The 21,233-nt window shown below is 43.0% G+C and overlaps 2 protein-coding genes across 3 annotated transcripts in view; both read left to right on the plus strand.

Annotated features, from left to right (window-relative positions):
- The first annotated feature begins 3,239 nt into the window (after nucleotides 1-3,239).
- onecut1 (one cut homeobox 1) lies at nucleotides 3,240-9,666 on the plus strand. 2 transcript variants are annotated; one of them, XM_030096851.1, is made up of 2 exons: nucleotides 3,240-4,422; nucleotides 8,627-9,666. In XM_030096851.1, exons 1-2 carry the CDS (start codon nucleotides 3,351-3,353, stop codon nucleotides 8,914-8,916), a joined length of 1,362 nt encoding a protein of 453 aa, XP_029952711.1. In that variant the 5' UTR covers nucleotides 3,240-3,350; the 3' UTR covers nucleotides 8,917-9,666. The 2 variants fall into 2 exon arrangements, with proteins under 2 accessions (XP_029952711.1, XP_029952721.1); XM_030096861.1 differs by having other exon boundaries at nucleotides 3,240-4,407.
- A 10,010-nt stretch (nucleotides 9,667-19,676) lies between these two features.
- The window catches only part of atosa (atos homolog A), a 34,861-nt gene continuing 33,304 nt past the window's right edge, over nucleotides 19,677-21,233 (plus strand). Inside the window, exon 1 of the mRNA XM_030100431.1 lies at nucleotides 19,677-20,919. Within this exon, the coding sequence (XP_029956291.1) occupies nucleotides 20,889-20,919 (31 nt within the window). The 5' untranslated portion in view covers nucleotides 19,677-20,888. The remainder of the gene's footprint in view (nucleotides 20,920-21,233) is intronic.

Below are 21,233 nucleotides of genomic sequence, written 5' to 3' on the forward strand. Positions count from 1 at the left end.
AAATCGTAGGCCTTAGCCCTCCAGGAATTATAATTTTATTCAGTATTGATTGGCGCGGTGTGGTGTGTTTTCAAGGCCTATACTTCAAATGTACTCTAAAGGCCAGCCACCAACGCTGCAATGCACATTTCTTACAACAGAAATCCTTTCAGGTGTTCCCAAGTATTTTATAGTCGAACATATCTGTGTTTGCCCCACAGCACACCTGGTTTTGGTAAAGATATTGCTTTAAAAATATCATCTGAATGTACAGAATGTGGAGCTCTGGGTTTTAAAGGTGAATCTGTGAATTAATTTATGGGTTCAAAACAATAAAAAAAAGGCGCAATTTGATTTATTTTCTAAAGGTTAATTCAGTTTGAGCGCGTGCTCGACCTTGTGTCATATTCATCCGCTTTAAATGACCAAAACAGGCCAAATTCAAGGAGACTCGTTTATAAAACTTTAGTTTCACCAGATGCCATTTAACAAATGCTTATTTCCAAACAAGCTGTAATTGTCATTTTAAACGTCTGTAAGGCTTGCATCGCTGTGTCATTTTGCAAGGCTGCTGAAATATTGATCCACGGTCCCCTCTGCCAGACATTATATTGTTTCAGCTCGGATATGCTGCTGTGGGCTTCGCGGGAATGATGCCCCTGATTAATAATCAGCGTGAAACCTGTAAGTAAATGACACAGTGCCTTTCGGTGTCCATGCCCTGGCCTTTTAAACGCACGTATTGTCTATACAGGGCATTAAAACAGAACATTTGGGGCAACTCGTGCGGCAGCACATGCGTGGATCAACTTGTCGGGCTCTGCCTGGGCTTTTCTTTTGTGCTAATTGAATTGAATTCCCACTGAAATGTATCCTCTTTCAGGGGTGCTCGGAAAAAGCGCCTTCCCTATATTCTCTTGCAAAGCAAATGTCACAGGCTCGTAAGGCCAGGCCTGGCTCGGCACAATGGCTGCAGAGAGCCAGCGCACATAAACACTGCACGGCTCGGGTCGTGCAGACGTGGCAGGAGCCTATCGATCCGCATGAGAATGTGTAGATGAGGTTTGCTGCCAAGTAAGGCCAAGCCGTAGCCTTTCGTACTCATCTCCTTCTGCATCTCGTTTGTCTGTGTGCGGGTGAGCAGCAGAAATAATATATATATATATAAAAAAAAGTGAATAAACCTGTGTATGAAAATAAAGTTTTGTTATTAAAAAAGAGAGGGAGAGAAAAGGAAGGTCGTGAGTGTAATTTAAATGAAAAAGGTCAAACTGAACATGATTGAGGGTGATTTTTTTATATACTACATTTGGATTCAGATTAACTAAAGCTTGCCAGGTTCAAGCTCCTTTAACATTAATATAATTATGTCCCCAGTGTTTTTGTTTCCCTGTAGTGAGCTCCACTGGCCCGGCCCTGTCAGTCCATTATGTCCACAGGGCTGCACGCTTGGACAGCCTCACTTGGAGGAATTAGTGTCCCTTTGTCTCGACACACGTCACACACACGCCGTTGACATTGACTTCACATCAGAGACAGTTTAACTTCTTCTCCTTTTTTTCCCCCCTTCCTCTTCTTCTTCTCCTTTTATTTAACTCGTTCAACCGAGCGCTGGGTCTATTGTAGGGGTGGGGTGGGGGGGACCCTGACAGATGCGGGGCCCCTAGCAGGTCCAGGACAAGGAAAAGTCTGAAAGGTTAATCTGTCCCCCCGCAGATGTTGGCTTTGGGAGTCTTGAAGCGTCACCTTTGACATGTCCCCCATTCAGCAGGGGGTCCAGAAGGACACTGACCGCTGCAAGCTGTCACCTCCGGCCGGCTGAGGACGCCCTGCTCTACCGCTCTATTAGACTAAACGGCCCCTGAGAGTCAGAAGCAGGGCCCGGGACACTCTGACACTGGCCCTGCACAATGTCCTGTTATGTGCCCCGCATGCAATGTTTTTTACACATTATCTGAATGTGTTTGTGAGAATGCGTGTACATAAATCTACAATTTGAAAGTTCTCCAATAATATTAATAAAAAATATATATTTAAATGCATCATATGTTATTGTTTATTTCTAAATGTCCATGTGTAATCAGACATGAAAGATCTACTTAAATAACTCCAAACATTGGGATTAGATGTGCTTCGTCTCCAAATAGTACACACACACGCACACACACTCCTCCTCACATGCTGGGCTTGGTTCGTTAAGCCTAATGGGTGAACAATAGACACATCTGCTCATCTTTTTCTATCAAAAGAGAAGGTAGTGCGCTCCTCTTCGTTTGGTTAAACCGCCACATATTTGGCAGGAGTGTGTGTTTGTGTGTGTGTGTGTGTGGGGGGGGGGGGGGGGGTGCTGAAGTGGCCTCTAATAATGAAAAAGTGGATGTCTGTGATGAATACATGCAGCCTGTAACTTCATCGACAGCTCCATTAGGCTGCTAATTACCTCATTTTCCCTTTGCTGTAATTTGTGAATTTCTTGCAGTCTTCAGTGGGAATCACTGAGCTTCCACTGCGGGGTTTTTAAGGTAGTTGCTTTTTTTTTTTTTTTTTTTAATCTCACTTGTTAAAAATCAACTCCAAATGAACCCGGAAGTTTACTTCATTTGCAGTTAATGATTTAAGGAGGACTGACGATACAGCCTCATTACTCCATTAATGAATTACGCATTTTCCGGATAGGATCTGGTTTTTAAACTTTAAGCGCTTTGACTCACAACCTCTCCTCCCTGCTGAGAGTTTATCTTTAAAATCTGTCTGTTTGTATCTCTGACTTTTGCAATAAAATGCTCTGAGGCTGCTGCATATGTGCTGTTGTTAGGAGCAGCTTTTAGCAGGTGGTTTGATTCCTCCCTTCCTTAATAAGGTAGCGGACGTCAGAGAAAAGGGGCGGCGTGTGCGTGTGTGCGCGTTTGAGAGAGAGAGACAGAAAGAGGGAGAGAGAGAGAATGGGAGGAGATGGCTGCGCGCAGTGCGCATGTGCGGACGGCGATCTGTGCTGCGGTGGAACAGGGACTGGAGACACACAACTAGAGAGATGGCGCGGCACCCGACCGGAGCGCAAGGACAGCTGGTTGACGGTGGGGGGGCTTGAATTATAAAGAGAATCAGAAAAAAAAAATAAAAAAACAAAAAACAAAAACATCAAGAAAAAGGGGGGATTCCAGAAAGGACTTACCATTCCTCAAATAAGCCACAGGGTCGGAGAATAATCAATTCACAAGGACCGAGAGGAGGCAAGTGCAAAAGGAGGCTGCTGCAAGAGGAAAAAGAAAAGCAACAAAAGAAAATTGAAGTTTACTGGACGTGAGAACTTCTGGACGTCAGCTACCTGCGGCAGGTCAGATAGATGGTTGGTCCACAGCGCTGCCCGGATCATGAACGCACAGCTGTCGATGGAGAATATTGGCGACCTGCACGGAGTGAGCCATGAGTCCGTGTCCGGTCACGGAGAGCTGCTGAGCGGCCACAGTCCGCATTCCCGTCCGAGCCCCCGGGGTCTGGGCCACCGAGCTATGGGCATGGCGACCCTGCTGGATAGCGGAGACTATCACCCCGGCCACCACGGACACCTGCATCCAGCCATCAGCATGTGCGAAGCCCCCCCTGGCATGAGCGCCAGCAGCACTTACACTACCCTAACCCCCCTGCAGCCCCTGCCCCCCATCTCCACCGTGTCCGACAAGTTTCCTCCCCATCACCACCACCACCATCCCCACCATCCGCACCCTCATCCCCACCAGAGGATCCCCGGGAACGTCAGCGGCAGCTTCACGCTGATGCGGGAGGACCGGAGCCTGGCGCCCATGAACAGTCTGTATCCCGCATATCACCACAAGGACCCCTGCATGGGGCAGAGCCTGTCCCCGCTGTCCGGCTCCGGTCTGGCCAGCATACACACGTCTCAGGCCGGCATCCCCCCTTACGCTCACCCCGGCGCCGCCATGCCCGGTGAGAAGATGCTCACCCCCAGCGGATTCGAGGCTCACCACCCGGCCATGCTGGGCAGACACGCGGAGCAGCACATGAGCTCCACGGCGGGCATGGTACAAATCAACGGCCTCCACCACCACCCGCACGCCCACCTCGGCGCGCAGGGGCACGGCCAGGGGCTGGGGAACAGCCGGGAGCAGGCCTCCGGGCCGGGGCAGCAAGGGGGCGGCGGTGGAGGGGGTGGCGTTTCTGGGGGACAGATGGAGGAGGTGAATACCAAAGAGGTAGCGCAGAGGATCACCACAGAGCTGAAGCGCTACAGCATCCCTCAGGCCATCTTTGCCCAGCGGGTCCTGTGCAGGTCCCAGGGGACCCTGTCCGATTTGCTGAGAAACCCCAAACCCTGGTCAAAGCTCAAGTCCGGCAGAGAGACCTTCCGCCGCATGTGGAAATGGCTGCAGGAGCCTGAGTTCCAGCGCATGAGTGCGCTCAGGCTCGCAGGTGAGCGAAGCCTCGGTAAAGCTCCTTTTTTCGCTTTCTTTATCATAATATAATGCAGTGAGTTAAGAGCTCAGCCAGTGGCTTTATTTCACCACAGAGGGTCACTGGCCTCAGAGTGGTTCCTTAAGTCCAGCAGTGGTCAGGTCAAGTGGGCTGGGAAGCAAAACTGACCTTGTAGTTCTTACTAAAGAGAAATTATAATTCACAGCAATGCAAGCGTGCACGCTCACACAAGGCTCCATTCATGATTAATGCTCCCTCTTAGCTAATGATTATAAAAAAGCAAAAGTCTTTTAATAATCATCTCTTAAAAATTATTGTGGAGGTCTTAAAATATCAGATTTAGGGGGAATAACAAGGCGTGCATTATTTAGACGTGGACTCCGAATTTGAGAGTGTTTCTGATGGCTGTTCAAGTCCAGTATTATATAATGTGACACACAATAGATGAGGGTGAAAAGTCTTTCACCAAGAACAGAGCCCCCTGCACTGAAACACTGTGGTTGATATCAATACACGTCCCATTTCTGTCTCCACGCTGATTTGGGTGCTTGTTTGAAACAAGCGCTCTTGTCATTTTACCTCAAATTATCGACCTCTGGACTCTGTGCGTAAACCAATCCGTCTCCCGAAAATCGTTAGGAATGTGTTTATTTTGGTGTTGATGCAACTGATCGGCCCCTTTTCGGTGTTGCCCTTGGTGTAAACAGAGCAAGAGATGGGAGGGGAGTAAAGTGTGTGCGCACGTGTTGTTGGGGAGCCTAAGATAAACTAAATTTAAATGTCAAGTGAAGCTGATCTCATCCATTATTCAGCTGTTGAAATGGGCTCTGGCCATCAATTGGTAAAATTAGACTTCATATCACAGTGGAATAGAATAGAATAGAATAGAATAGAATAGAATAGAATAGAACACGTGTTCATGTTTTGCTCGTAAAGCAGCCCTGACTTGGCTGAGGTTTCTCTAATTAACTGATAGACCTCTGTATTAATTTGTCCCCAAGGTACGCACGAGTCAATTAGGGGCGCGCAGTGAGGCCTAAATAGCATGTGCGCGTTCACAGCCAACCAATAGATTTTTTTTAACCTTTTTATAGTCCCAATCAATGACCTACAAATGGGCTTTTTGGCTTTTTGAAAAGTGAGGCAGTGGAAAGTGCGTGTATCTGCGCGTATTTGTGCGTGTGCACGCGAGTGTAATCGCAATTGATTATTTTTCAGTTTTCCCATCTGCTGCTGCTGTGTGTAGGTGTGTGTGTGTCTGTGTTGGTTGAGGACGAGATTTTATCAGTGACTTTTGCAAATGAGTAAACGAAAAAAAAACCTCATTCTACGTTTGAAAGATTGTTTTGCTTTGATTTTGTGATCATTGATGTAATTAGTCTGTAATTAAATCTAAGATCAAACACTACCTATTGATTTATATCTGTGTTTGATATTTATATTATCGAACAGATATTCATAATGAATACACCAGAAGAAAAAATATTCAGGCCTTCTGCACTTGTGCTTATTCATTTTCTCGGTTCTTTATTTGATGCTTCATGTGTTTTTTAAACGAAAATTTTAAGACAAAAACAAATGCACCGTTAAAAACTTTACTTTACTCTTTAAAATAATTAAAGAGCAGTGGGAAAATATTTTTAGGACATTTTGAGAAAGATTGTTGAAAGTAAAAAAAAATAGTGGTACAAACTCAAATTAATTTACAGGAATTCTCGGAGCGCTGTTATATTGATTGGTTCGTTCCTAGGTGAACTACATATGTGATCGTGTGCTGAAGTAGATGTGATATACTCATTGATTTTAGCCTCCTGAAAATTAATCTCGGGCCTTCTCTGCTTTTCCCACGTATTCAATTACCCATCTGAATTTGAATAGAATAGAATAGAATAGAATAGAATAGAATAGAATAGAATAGAATAGAATAAATCTGAGATCTATTAAATGCAGATTTAAAAAAAAATGAATTTGTACAAAATGAGCCATTCGAGGCTCTTTAAATCAGTTGTCCGAACAGTCATTGTTGCTTGTATTTTTATTATTTGCCATGATTAGTCGGTGCCAGGTCTCAGTGGAATAGACTCCTGGTTTTCTTTGCAGTCTAATATTTGCAGGACTTCCAGCTCAGAGGTGTGTTTGTTGTTCTCTGAGCTCTGTGTAACATTATGAAACGGGACAGTCGTCCCATCGTGTCAGTGAAGACCCAGTGTGTGTAGTCTGTGGAGTTATCTGGCTGTTTGTAATGATTAGCCGGAGCAGGGCTGTTGTGTGAGAGAGTGTGTGTACCTGTGTGTGTTTGTGTGTCTGTGTGTGATTAGCCTGATAATGAGGCCGTTGTTATTTTGCCCCCGGTGCTGGGAAAACTGCCTCTCTGGCCGGGCCTCCTGTGCCGGGGCCGGGCTCCACTTTGGTGGCTCCTGCTGTCTGAATGGCCTTCACTGCTGCTGATTTATAGCAGCCTTTACAGGAGGAGCTCCGGGTCTCTGTTAATATTTACCAGCACTGGAGACACCGGACTGCTCATACTCACAATTATACTCCAGTTTATGATCATGCCAATAGGCCGCCTCACTGTACTTTAGCACACAGCTTGGCATCGGGGCATGGCGTGGAATCTGCAGAAAATCAACTTTTATTGAACTGATTTAATTATTATGTTTATTGTAATGTCTTTTTATTTGACTTTACCTGCGCTTCAACTTGCATTGGAAACGCAATACTGCAAATCATGCATCACAACACGTCGAATATATTATGCAAACAATCAAGTCGGCGATCGGGATTGATTGCATATGTTTATTATGTAACATAAAAAGCGGAGTTATTTAATTAGTGCAGCTTTGCCCTGATTGGATGTTTGTTTCTATGAATGTTTCTACATCTAAAACACACCAAGCTTACTGACTCAGCGGCTTGGTTTCGATCATGTTCCTCGGGTTCATAATGAAATGAATTTATTCTCTGCACTCTGCAGAAATAACCAGGGCAGGTGTACTCGTTGTTTGTGCGGCTGGGATGCGTCGTTCATTAATTTCCCCAGTGAGTCCACACCAGGCCTGGCTCCAGTGGCTCACGACTGCCCCCTTCTGGCCACAGCTCACCCATCAGCCTCGTCAAAATCATCCAGAAAACCAGAAAACGAAAAGCCTGTGAGATGAGCTGAAGTCAGGTTTTTGTCGTCACGTCGATTGCTGGATTTGTGCTCTTCTAATAAATTCTCCGCACGTCGTCCTGTTCCAGAGGTTTGCATGATTCGGGGCAGCCCCTGCTTTCAGCACCATGGACAGCGCTCATTGTTCCCCAGCTGACGGGGCTTCTCCTCTGGCTGCTTTCCATCAGCACCAGCTGCTCCGGTACTCCCGGTCTGTCCACCTGCAGCGGGTCAACCTGACTCCCAGATATAATGAGATGGAGTGCAATATGTTTTTAATTTCCATGCATAATGGTAGTTTGGTTATGATTAATAGGTTGTTAAAGCATGCGAGCTGTAACATGATTGTGTTCCGGAAAACCTTCTGGGAAAATCATACAGGCATCTTTGTCTATCTAAAAATGTCTCAATAAACTATAGAAAAACGATTTCTAGTTATTTTCTATGCATGGAGATAGACATAAAGACATACATTTGGGTGAGATGGATGCAGATTACTTACTGGACAAGTCCTGAAGGCAGCAGGTTTCTTGTGTTTCTCTGACTCCAATACCACAGCAGCTGTTTTGTTAAGTGAAAACAAAAAGTAGGAACCTTTTAGGATTTACATATGCTTCTTTGGGAGGCTCTCGCATGTTATACCCAGACTGAAACTGAAAGTTACAGCATTAAAGTAAGATTTTCCAAGATATACAAATCAGTAAACAGTTACTATTGGGGGACATTATGACTGAATTCATTTCAATACACTTTGGCTTGTAAATGTGTTCATCAATGCTAAAGCAACAGGAAAACTGTATGATCATAACTGAAAGGAGGCTGAGCTATTCTTTATTTTGTGTGCATAGGATTGGAAAAGTTTGCAATAAAATTTGTTAAACAAATGAGTTCAGAAATGTATTGTGTTAACTGGCACAGTGCAGCACAACGAGGTCATGTCAGTCAAAGAACAGAATAGAATGCTCTTTCCTCACTTTAATCAGGAATGTTTAAAATCTATGATTACTGTTGTATTTTATTCAGTGCTTTCTGACGCTGTATCTCTGTCTCCTGGATCCTCCACAGCATGTAAGCGTAAGGAACAGGATCACGGCAGAAGTGAGCGGGGTAACGTGTCCAAGAAGCCCCGGCTGGTGTTCACAGATGTGCAGCGGCGGACGCTCCACGCCATCTTCAAAGAGAACAAGCGACCATCCAAAGAGCTGCAGCTCACCATTGCCCAACAGCTGGGCTTGGAGCTGGCCACAGTCAGTAACTTCTTTATGAACGCACGCCGACGGAGCCTAGACAAGTGGGTAGACGATGGCTCTGGTCATCCAGTCAACTCTGGCCCCAACGCCTGCACCAAAGCCTGAAGACGGACTGAATTGACCAACTCATGGACTGACTCAACCTCGGTGGAAAAGCTTTAAAACTTTAGAGAAACAAAGAGAAACTTAAAAAGACCTTGAAGCAACATTTTGCCCTTAAACCTGTACTATATTGATATTTATAGTATCCAAAGATGAAAAAACAAACCAAAGACTTCTTGTTTGACCTGCTTTAAAATGTTTGTTTCAGCAACACGTTTATGTGTAACATACTGCAAAAAGGCTATAGTTTTACTCCCCCTCACACACACACACACACTCACTATCAATGGTCTCTAGCTTTACTACACCCTCCCCTCACCTCCCCACCCAGTATCAATCTGTCATTCACCATCCTTATCTTTAATCTGATTGGTTGGTTTTAATGATGGGTCCCTAAATGGAGGTCTAATCAGCCTATTGGCAGTCTGGCACGCAGCTGTCCACACCTTTGAAAAGTAGCTAGAATGTGGAGCTCCGGTGGGATTGGCCAATCAACTTTAAAGAAAAAACAAAATCCTACAGGAGCAAGTGGATTGTTGGGTGGCCTCATTTGGATCAGCTGCCTGGACTGTCTGACTGTCTGTCTTACTTTTTTTTTTTTTATATATATATCCTGATGTCTGTCTTTCTATCAAGCATTCCAGACAGGCAGGGAAATGTCCATGTGTAGGCTGCTAACCCAAAACCAAAAACCTAAACCAAACCCAAAGATGTAAACCCTGACCTCACCCCACATGGTAGTGCTTTCTTCCAACATGCTGAGGCGTTGAATAATTTCCATAAAGAAAAGCCAAAGCCTTCGTCACCCTGAAGCCTCTCGTGCAGCTTTACAAACCGCTTTACAAACCGCGTGAAAACATGCTATGAAGTAAATTGACCAAAGAATATATTTTGTTGTGAATCTTAAGAGTATTTTTACCTCTTTTCCTCCCTTACCTCCCCAGACAGACTGTTAGTTACGTCTCACAGAGAAGAAAACGTTACTGCTCATGATTCATCCAACATTTTGAGTCGTGCTTAAATTTTTGCTCCGTGCTAATGAAAATAATGTATTACGCAAGTCTGAAAATGAATTATTGACATTTGCCTTATGGATGCCTTCTTGAATCAGCCAAAATATTCCAGTTTTAACTTCACAATCAGTCAGCTGAATGTTACTGTAAATGCTCAGAGTGAAGATTTGAGCACCACCTGCCCCCCCATCCTCTGAATCAAGGCTCTTCTCGGTGTGTTTGGAAGCCAGTGGTTGACTCAGACAGATCTCATCTGCGCTTTTTCTGCAAAAGATATAGACACAAGATGCTGGCTCTGTGTGTGGTCTTGACACTGTGTGAGAGAGTCAGACAGCTTCTGCTGGGGGGAGGGAAGGAGGGAGGGAGGGTTTCTTGAGGACAAACTGCTTCTACACTTTAATAATAAGCACTGAGCGTGGTTCCATCACCCCCCTGTGCACTTCATATGTATTTGATTTTATCTCCTCATCAAAGATGTTGTGCAGTCGGGATGATATCAATGATCAAATCACTTTCAGGCGCTTACACAGCAATGTCAGCTCGTCACCTGAATACCAAAGCACTTCCACCCCTGCCTGCTGCCAATCCTCCCGACCCTCCCTCCTCCGTCCCGCCTCCGCTCTCCTGGTTAAGCTATGCATTTCAGCACTAGGAGGAAAGCACTACACAGGGCTGGCCCAGAGGGGCAGCATAGCATTAGATATATTAAGCTGCCCCCCCCTTGCCTTCATCCTACTCACGACCAGGGTTAGCAGCTCTGCTTCATCAGAACAAGCGCTGAAGGAGAGGCGAGACAGAGACACAGAGAGCTGCTTCTTCACCTCTGAGAGATATTAAACCAAAAAGATGACAAGAGACAAAAAAAAAAAAAAAAATGTGTCAAGACCTGCTGATGTTTTATAGTGTGAACCAAAGATGCTACCTCACTCAAGTTCCATACGTGATTTCTATCACTTTGATGATACCAAAGATAACCAAAGATTTTTTCTCATTGCACGGCCTCTACGAGTGGTGTTTAAAGATGTGTGATATATGTGTCCCCTCCCCCCTCTGTCTCCTCTCTCCCCCTCCCATCCTTTCTTCTCCTCCTCTTTCTCCCTCCCTGCACTCAAACCCATGCACCCCTGCTATGTGTGCTCTTGCTTTATCTGTGCTCTGATTACAACTCCATAGATAGTCATGCTGATGTAGCTGTAGGCAAATGTGCTGATCGAGCCTTAGATACACACAACCGGCCATGCAGGTGCCTGTGGGGTACGGCAAATATTGTTCGTAACGTGACGAGTCTTTGTTTGTGCTTGTTGGTAACAGAACTGCATTCATGTCTCCTGCTTTATGGACACGAAAGACAGCTAACATGTTAAATGTGACACTGTGGAAAGCCAGCAAAATTCACCAATTTAAAAATTTACCCTGGCTGATGACTCATTTCAAAATCATGTGTGTGAATTCATCGTAGTACCCCCCTACTACTACTACCACCACCACAGTTCTATCTTTTGCAGCTTTATTTCACTTGGCCCTGCCTCTGAGTGTGTATCTATTGATTGATACATTATTGATCTAACGAATAGGTCAGACATCTTCACATGACAATAGGCAGACAGCCTGACATAGCCATGGGCAGAATCGTTGACTCAACTATAGGCAGACATGTTCCTGAAAGTAGAAGCAGACGTGTTGCAATCTTTCTAAAACTCCCAGGACGAGTGCCTTGCTTGAACCAAAGTGTTAAACCGCTGTTGACCTCTCACCTTTGACTCTGTGAATACCTCAGCCTGTAGAAGGGCCACTACTGAAGAAACACGGAAAAGGTTTTTCTTTCTTAACTTTTCTTTTCTTTTCTTTTCTTTTCTTTTCTTTTTATTTTAAATCACACCGTGGTGCTTTCGCCAGCGCAACCATGCAATGAAAACATACCAAAGGAATTTCTGTTGTCCACTTTTACAGATTATACCAAAGGTCTTTGTTTCTCCCCTTCCCCTGCCCTCTTTTATCCCTCCATCCCTCTTTCCCCTGAACCTTCCTTGTCTCTCTGCTGTGTGTAGGAAGGTCCAGCACTCTGGCCGTGCATGTCTTTTAACAATGTCTCTGAATACCTCATAGTAATAATTGCTTTGAGTTCTGCATTGAGACGTCTATCTGTGAGTAAGGCAGGACTCCATTTGTGTGGTAATTGTTATTGTTACTTCAAAAAGCTGTATGATTATCTATTTTGAGGTTGTTGTTTTTGTTGTTTTTTTGGCAGAAGTGCTCTGTTTCAAGTCACGGAGGACAAGTTTCAGGGTTGATGTATGAAACTTATGGGATGGAGGGAGAAGCGTATTTTTTATCAGACATTAGTTTATGCCAATCTTATAATGGTAGACTATTGCTTTTACAGGGTAAAACCAACTGCTGTGATATTGTGTTCATATGTTCCCTTTTCTCTACTTCTGTGTTGTGATTTTTATTTAATTGCATTTTTGTATTGGTTAACCACTATTTTAATTTATGCATTTGTAGAAACTCTAGATTTGTATATAGTAGGTTTTTAAAAAAGAAAAGAAACAAAAAAGACCATTTATGTTACAGCCTTATTTCCCATGCTTAGATAAAACAAAGGAGTAGTTTTTCTTCTTCTTGTTCTTCTTCTTCTACTTCTTCTTCTTCTTCAGCTAAATCCTAGCCGGCATTTCAATGTGTGTTTTAAACACTGCCAGAAACCCAGACAGTTGATTTGCCAATGCAGACAAAGTTATACAGGAGCTACTTTGTTGAACAGCTGGCAAAAAAAAGCAGTGTGTACGTGTGTTTTTTCTATTCTTTTGACTTTTTAAATAACAGTTATTTTATGGGTATTACTGCACATCCAAAGATTTTTAAAACAAACCAAAAATTGGAAAAAAAAAAAAATATGTATAATGTTGAAAAGCACTGGCATTTGTGAGGTAGACTTGTTGAGTTTTGATTTGCCATTCGCACGGGTATAGAATGTAGAAGGCGTAGGGCTATGTAGGCAAGCTTACTCTACCATGTGGGGAATCTCCTGTTCAATGTACAATCTGAAGCATTTGAAACGAGGGCTGCAAGCCCCCCGCTCACTTTGCTGTCTCATGCACAGAGTGGGGTGGAGCGTAGGCTGGGCAGCCGGTCTGCCAGGGGCCGTGTCACGGAGCTGGGTCTGTTTTTATTGCCGTGGCACTGCCGTCTTGCTCCATCTAGTATCTGTTCATTTGGTACGTACTCGTGTAATGACTATAAGCAAAGTCTAATAAAACTGCAAAGAACCTTACCAAGGAATCCGTGTGTGAGTGTGTGTGGGGACGACCGTGTTGGATTGCTCATCCCGTTTTGTTTTGTTTTTTTGTTCCTGTATGCTAATGTGTGTGGCATATGATCAAACTGCCTGCTGTTGTGTGTGTGTGCATGCATATATGTGTGGTTAACTCGGTGCATACCACAACAGCAGTTATTAGTACTGTTTCCTCTCTGTCGTGCTCAGGCTGCACAGAGTATCCACGGACTGAACGCCATCGCCAAAATGTCCATGACAGATTACACCACCACGTTATGCAGTTATTACATCATGGGATGGAGTATGTGGACGTTGTAGAGGTGCTCATATTTTAGTTATAAAGCCCTGGATCGATGGAGGAATGGATGATGCAGCGTGGACCTATGTTTTTTTTTTTTTTATATTTTATTTTCCCCATATTATCTGTTACATATTTCACCCATAAGGAGAACCCATATGATGGGTAGCTTGGCTACAAGTCTCATAACAATACTGCAGCGCCTAAGACAATCATCTGGATCTCTTGAGCTGGGGAACTAGTTTCTCACCCGCAGAGGGGTGTCCTCCAGCTATTCATATACAAAGATGCTTGAAGGGTTTTGATAAAAACAAGCATATTTGTTGTCATAGACATGTAGGTATAGATTACAGTAGAAGTTGATTTTGCACTTGCATTTCCAAATGAAATCTCATTGCTTCTGTCAGCCTTGTGCTTTTCTCAACTAAGATCTCTTCTTTTATTTGGCCTCCCTCTTAATTCACAATGCTTCTTCAGTTTTTTTCAGTCTGTGTATGTATGCAAGAGTGTTCATGTGTGGGAGCGTGTATGTGTGCGTGTGCGTGCGCGCTTGAGAGAGGGAATACTGTTGGGTGTTTACTCTCAGATGTATAACTCCATGTCTCATGACCTGATTTGTCATTGCTTTTTCCCAGGCTTTGCTACTGCTTTCTCAGTGCCGTGCAATATCATCTGTTGTGATTGCTAAGCAAATGATAAAAAAAAAAGAAAGAAAATTGAGAAGCAAGTGATGATGTCATCCAGCTTTTTTCAGTGTTCAAATGTTTCAACCTTTCTGTAGTCACAAAAAGTAGAAAATAAACTGTTGGTATTTCCAGCTTCTGAAACGTGTCGTTTATTACTGTTGCTTTGTTCCATGTGTTGGATTGGTTTCTTCCAAAGAAGCATGATCATTTCACGACAACGACCTCCAGAAGATCACAGGATGGGTCATGTATAACACCTGATTTCAAACTTCACCTTATGTTTAGTGTGTGTCGCTGATTACTGATTTTTGGAATATTTTACAAATGATTACAGAGATTTGATCTTTTTTTTATTATTATTATTTTCAATATGAAGCCATAAGAAGGGCAAGTCATTAAGACATAAAATGATTCCAATAAAATTGTCACCCTGCTTCTATATTGCTGTATCATAAAATCAGTGATCTACCTTTGCCCATTACAGAGCAATATCATATATGCCAAAGTATAAAATGTGGACAGCATCCAAGGTAGTGATGGCATCTCTCCATTTCCAGACAATATCCAGGTTGAAGTCAGCTATAGCGCAGAAAATCAAGATACTGTAGGATCAAACAATCAAAACACTATGAAACTGGCCATGCAAATGCTATTTAATTTATTAGCCCTGAAATACATCACTGACAAAGGGGGAGTCAGTGGCATTCACACTTGAGATTATTGGTGATTTTACTGGCTGAAAACACTCTCACAGCTGTGAAGCAATGACTCTCTGAAGACCCGACAAACCTGTCAGTAATACTCTCTCTGTTATTCGATTAACGTAAACAAATAATCCAGCAGAGAAACTTGTCTTCTTTTGTGGAGCTCAGGGTCAATTTCTATTTCTTCTTCAAATCTGTAGGCATATTTGTTTCTGTAGTACTGATATCCTGCCACTAGATGACAGTGTGATACCAATTTACTACAGTACAAGTATCCTCAGGCTTTCTCTGAAGTTTCGGTATGTGATATTGTTTAAGCAACCACGACCACATATATGTCATTTATTGACATGGTGCCACTACGAGCTGAAGTACGAAAACCAAAAGAGCGTCATGTACCGTGTCTCTATAAATCTTGAAATGGCCTTATTTATATCCCTTTATAATCAGCAGGAAGATTACTGCAGCCTACAGAGAGGAGCTACTATTAGATATTGGCTTAGTTTGAAAAATAAAAAATCAACTTGTCTCTTGGCAGATCAGTTTGTTTTTGCAGACATTCAAAGCTTTTTTAAAATGTCTGTAATGTGCTCTCAAGTCAAAGTGGTTGTCTATTTTTAACCTCAGAGGGATTTTCAGCATAACCTTGGCTGTGCAGTTTCTTTTGATAACTATAGACAATAGACCTAGCAAGTTGCTTTCCCACTGTATACTGCTGTATCTAACTCCTAAGGATTTCAGATAAAGATTGGTCTGTGCCTCTGGGCTCCCTGGGTCATAACAGGTGCATTAACAGTGCATTTCTTTAAACAATGGCAGGGTTGGCTACTTTATTCAGAGACAGACGGACCAATGAAATGTCTCTGGACACAACACAAACAATAATATTACCCTGGCTAAGCGTTGTTCAACAATCAGATTACAGTTTCAGACCAACTGGTATGAGGTTAAAAAAATGGGGAAAGGTTTCCTCAGGACAGTTTTTTTTTTCACTACTGGATTTGCCAAACTCACATTACCAAGCACTTTAAACTCTGGATTTCTGCAGTGTGGAACAATGACCTGCTTTTCAAGCAAATGGTTAAAAATCATAACTCTTCTTCCTGAATCAGGTAAATCTGAAAATGTCACAATGGTTACAATTGTGGCTTTGTACAGTTTTCAGTGTGTGAGTTTTATTAAGTTAGTTATTAGATTACCATACACTTTCTTCCTTTCATCATGATTTTCACTCCTGCAAAAGGACAGATCAAAAAGATAATTCCCCCAGCTCTTTCTTGCAGTTGTTCGCAGGGGAAAGCTTCTCCACGCTCCAAAACTGCAGCTTTAAATCAAACATAAGTCCAGCCAATAAAGGTTATCTGCATGTACCAGGAAATGGTATGAAAACACAAAGTGCAAAGGAAGCTGTCAAAGAGTTTTATGAATCAGATTTAGTCGTCTGCTCTGTGGCCTTTGTTCCAACAGGTTTGATCAGATTAAAGATGTTTCCTTTGTTGTTCTGTAATAAAGGACAGCACTGCACAGCCTGGCAGGAGCTGAACTGCTGGCTTTAGACCTGTTGCTGTTTGTTTGTTTTTTCACCTGACGCACATGTTCATGTTTTAACTTTGAGCTCCTTGCTTTAATTGACTGAAGTGTATTTATTACCCTATAATAAAATACAATTTGGTTGATGTTAGCTTGTGTTCACTTTTTAATTTTGTTCTTCTTTATTTTATGTGTTCTTTTCAGGTACAGTGCAAGTTACTGGTTATTTGTTTCAGTCTCCAGTTGGTTTTTTTTAAGTAATAGAAAATACTTGTTGAACTACTTTTAATCAGATTTTAACTTCTTTATAAACTTTAAAGAAATACAGCACATTACTCTTTATTATCAAAGATGCTTTTCATGTCATTCTCAGATGGGCAGATTAACTATATATAATAAAAAACCAAATACGTAAAAACAGAATAGGTCATTTAAATATGTGACATTCTGTCACTTCAAAAGAAAATTGCTGCTTTGGGAAATATTTTGAAATAAGCTTATACCCATCAACAAATATTGCCTCGTAGGGCTGATAAGAGACATTCGATAGGCACGATGATGTACTGGTCTTTGAGTCTGAGTTTGCATGAGGTTTCTCCAGATACTGTTTCTTCCTACAGTGACTCAAATTTCCCATTATGTTAAGATGTGATTATGTATGACTGTCTGTCTCTCTGGTTTCCCTGACACATATAGGGTGTACTTTACTTCACCCATTGTCCCTTGCAAACTTCACTGAGTCATTGGCAATACAAGAAATACAAGAAATATTTAGATACATACTTAATGTAACTGCACATGCACAAGTATGTTACCACACCTCTGTGCAAATTCTAGAACAACAAAACTAAATGTAGAGAACAGGGATCATCAACAGGAAATATGAAGATTTATTAAGTTCAATCAACTTGTCACTGGCAGTGACAATGTGCAAGGATTTTGCTAAAAAAAAAAAGAGCAACCCTACCCTTCTGCCAGTAAAAGTCTACTGTCTTTACACTGTCTGTTTCACGCCCTGCTGATCCTGAGCAGGGAAGACCGATTCTCCAATGCTGTCACCTGCTGAGCACACAGAAGCTTGTCTGGTTTTTCTGTCACTCGGGTCAGGTGGAGGACCATGTGCTGCTGCGGCACTTTAACACTTTGATCTTTCTTCTCCACCCTGCTGGGTTCCTGATAGCACACTGTCCAGCAGGAGCCCATTGACCATCTCTTCTAATGATTTCGCAGTTCTGCAGCTTCTTTTTCACCCAGTAAAATGCACTTTATTTTGTCAGGTTTAAGTTAACAGCCAATGCACACGTCTTGCTGCAGATGATGGATTTTTACATCTAAATCAAAACGCAGTTTAGCAAACTGATCTCATTCATTATTTATTTCACTTTATTGTATCACACTGACATGACGAGGTGGAGGCCGGGACAAAATAACAGCCAGTGTAAAATTACAATCACAAGGCACAGCTGTCTCAAGCACTTTGCACAGTCACATGTACCTAGGCACATATTCACACACCAATAATGACAGCTGACATGCAAGGTGTTCCACAGCCATAAGAAAAAATCAGGGATTACTGCCTGGCTCAAGGACACTTCCACATAAGGAAATTGAGGAACAAACCAACATATTGGTATGGGAAGATTTCCAGTTATGCCAAATGACACAAAACCACCCTAAGTGCTTTCAAAACCACCTAAAGGTAGAACCCTGAAAACCTCACCACAAGTACCACAGTAAGCAGTTAAAAAAAAACAAACAAACATGAAAATCTTAAGAAAAGCAGTGACATTTCCTCTTCAGCGCATGCAGAGTATCAAATCTAAAATAACAATTTATTATTCAGTGATCTAAGTGCAGCGGTCTATCACAGGGAAAACACTGACTTTCACATCCTACAGGCAATTGATAGACACCAGTGTACTTCAAATGCATGTTTTGGGATAAGTCGAAGGTAATGATTCTCAAAGTGCCAAACAGCATCAGCTGGGGTGCAATAGGACAAAAAAAATTGCCCTGTTGATCAGGTTTTTTATTTTTCTTTAATGAAAAATTGGCGATTAAAGGATAAGTGGAAGTTAAACCCATTATTTATTTAAAAACTCTATGAAAGTACAAGCTGTTAGTGTAACAAAGTTGGAGGCTACATATAAAGATCTTCCAGATTGACATTAAAAGCTTCTAAATATCATGAAAAAAAAATGTTTTGTTGCTTTTGGATCTCAATAGGTAGCATGTTCTAATATGAAAAACATTAGGAAATAGGATAATCATGATTTACCACTTTTGTACAAGTTGAAAGTTGGAGGGGAAAAACAGATTTTTTTAAGCTGATCTGTCTGGTTTTCATTATTTTTCAAGTGACTCTTAATCATGTTTTTAAACTGTCTGGCACTTTGCACAGAGTACTAAATTATCTTGAGAGTGACACATTAAAACAGTACTGTTTTATATCTTCTGACAAAATATTTGTTAAAATAGTATCTTTCTGGGTCTAGCTTATCGTTTGGATGATTACATTGAAAAATCATTGCTATATACCTTACATTATCTTGAATATAATTTCATATTTTTTTTATTATTCATTTGGAGCTTGGCTGAAACAGGGAGCTATTATTTTGTTGTTGTAATGTCGTTTTCTGTATAGAAGATGGATTACTCATTCATCATAAATTATGCTGCATTTGAAGAGATTATTTTAGACGTAATAAAGAATGTTAAGTCAAATCTGAAATGTTTTTATTTTGGGTCTTTGGTGATAATTAATACGTTAAATATGCTTATATATATATATATATATATATATATATATATATATATATATATATATATATATATATATATAATGATTTTTTAAATTAATTTTTGAATATAATTCAAGCATGACGAGGTCCAGCCAAGTGTCCATTTTGGGGGGGGGGGGGGGGGGGGGGGGGGGGGGGGGGGGGAATCCAAGTCTGACCACCATAACAAATACACAGAAACAATACCCAGTGGTTTCTACTGTCAGTCAGCACGCTGCGAGTTTTAACTGAAACGTATATAAGGATAAAAACGCGGAACAAAATGTTCACGACAGAAAAGAACAAACTCACGTGCGCACGTGAACGCGCACAGACCCGCGCTGACCAATCAGCTTCCAGAGAGTAACCCACCACATCTCTCCTGGTCGTCCCCCCTTTCTGCCCGAAGACGTCTGCTGTAAAGAGCATTACGGACCTGGGCAGACTCGCTGACTCGTGTCGGAGCAGATTTGTTTTTACAAATGAGGCGCGGCGTGTCTCCCTCGGAAGTTTTTGGTACCACTTCGAAGTTGGCGGTTGCTATGGCTGCGAGTTCATGCGAGGCTGGCCGCGAGGGAAGTGACGAGTGTGGCTGTTGTTGGGACACGTGACTGGAGCTGCACTGATCTGTTTTGACAAGCAGGCAGGGAGGGAAGAGAGGAGGGGAGGCAGACTGCGAGCATCACGACCAGGAGGACTCACTGTTCCTTTCATCTGCATTTCTCCTGAATTATCCTCGCAGCGACCTGCTCCGGCGGTGCTCCCGCAGTCACCCGGCCTGTCAGCGCGAGCACGGCGGACGTCGCTCGGCCAGCGCTCTCGGAAATCGCCGCAGTCGTTGCCGAGGCGTCTGATCGGAGAGGGGGGGGGGGAGTCGGTGCTATCGGTTGTTGCTTTGAAAAGTTTTAATGAGGATCACAAAGGAAGTCGGCACAGGTGGCGTTTCAGACGTCAAGTAGATGGACGCGGTTCGAGCTTGGTTCGTGGATAGAAAGTGGATCGTGTCGGTGCGATATCACAGATTTCACAAGCTGAAAATGTTTTCGTCGTAGTGAAAAATAATATAATTATCAATAAGACGAGTCCGCCCGTCGTCGCTGTTTATAGACGAGCTGTGGCTACTTGCGTTATATTTGGTGTTTTGCGATGGTTTGGGAATCTTCAACCTCCGTCACGGTAGGTTAGTTGGTTGACTTTGCTACCGAGCTAGCGCTGCTGAGTTAGCCAGCAGAGAGCAGCCAGTGTTAGACACACACCGACATGAACCGCTGCCTAACTATGCTTCAGGTGCAGGGATCTGACACGAGCTGTACGAGTAACCTGCTCGCTAGTTAAACCACGACTAGTCGGATTGGTTACTCGCGGATTGACAGGTCGGTTGACTCGCGCCTGGCTGTCAGTGGTTATCAGCTGTCTTTGTGTTAGTCAGTTGGACAATACAGTGCGATCCGATGGAAGCGTACAGTAGCATGCTAACAAAGCAATGCTTTGTTGTTGGGTAGGGGGCAGCTGGCACCAACACGCAGGCTTCACAGCTGATAATACTGCTTAGGTAATACAGCAGGTCTCAGTCAACGAGGAGGGGTTTGAGGAGGGGGGGTCCAGACACCGAAGCTGTGTGTGTGAGAGAGAGAGAGACAGAAAAAGACCAAGAAGACCCCCCGCCGGAGACCCTGAAGGCAACCTGATGACACTGGACAACATGAAGCCGGAGCGAGGTATGTGGGCCACCAGGATCACACTCACACATCTCCAGGGTTTGACAAGGGTTGGTCAGTGTGTGGGCAAGCTGTGCTTTTCCAGCTTTTTAGTGGACTGACTGTACCCGATCCCCCTGAGATGAAAAAAAAAATCAGGCCAGGGAATTATGTAACAGCTGGTCAGCCTAGTCACTGGTTATGTGAACTAACAAAGGCTGGCCCGGGTAAACGAGGACGTGTATATACAGCACACATTAGGTGCTCTAGTTTTGAATGTTACCACGACTGTCAGCTGTTTCTTTTCACCCAGTTCTGCAGCAGTGTGTAGCCCA

The sequence above is a fragment of the Salarias fasciatus genome, chromosome 1 (assembly GCF_902148845.1).
Source record: "Salarias fasciatus chromosome 1, fSalaFa1.1, whole genome shotgun sequence".
Lineage (NCBI taxonomy): Eukaryota > Metazoa > Chordata > Actinopteri > Blenniiformes > Blenniidae > Salarias > Salarias fasciatus.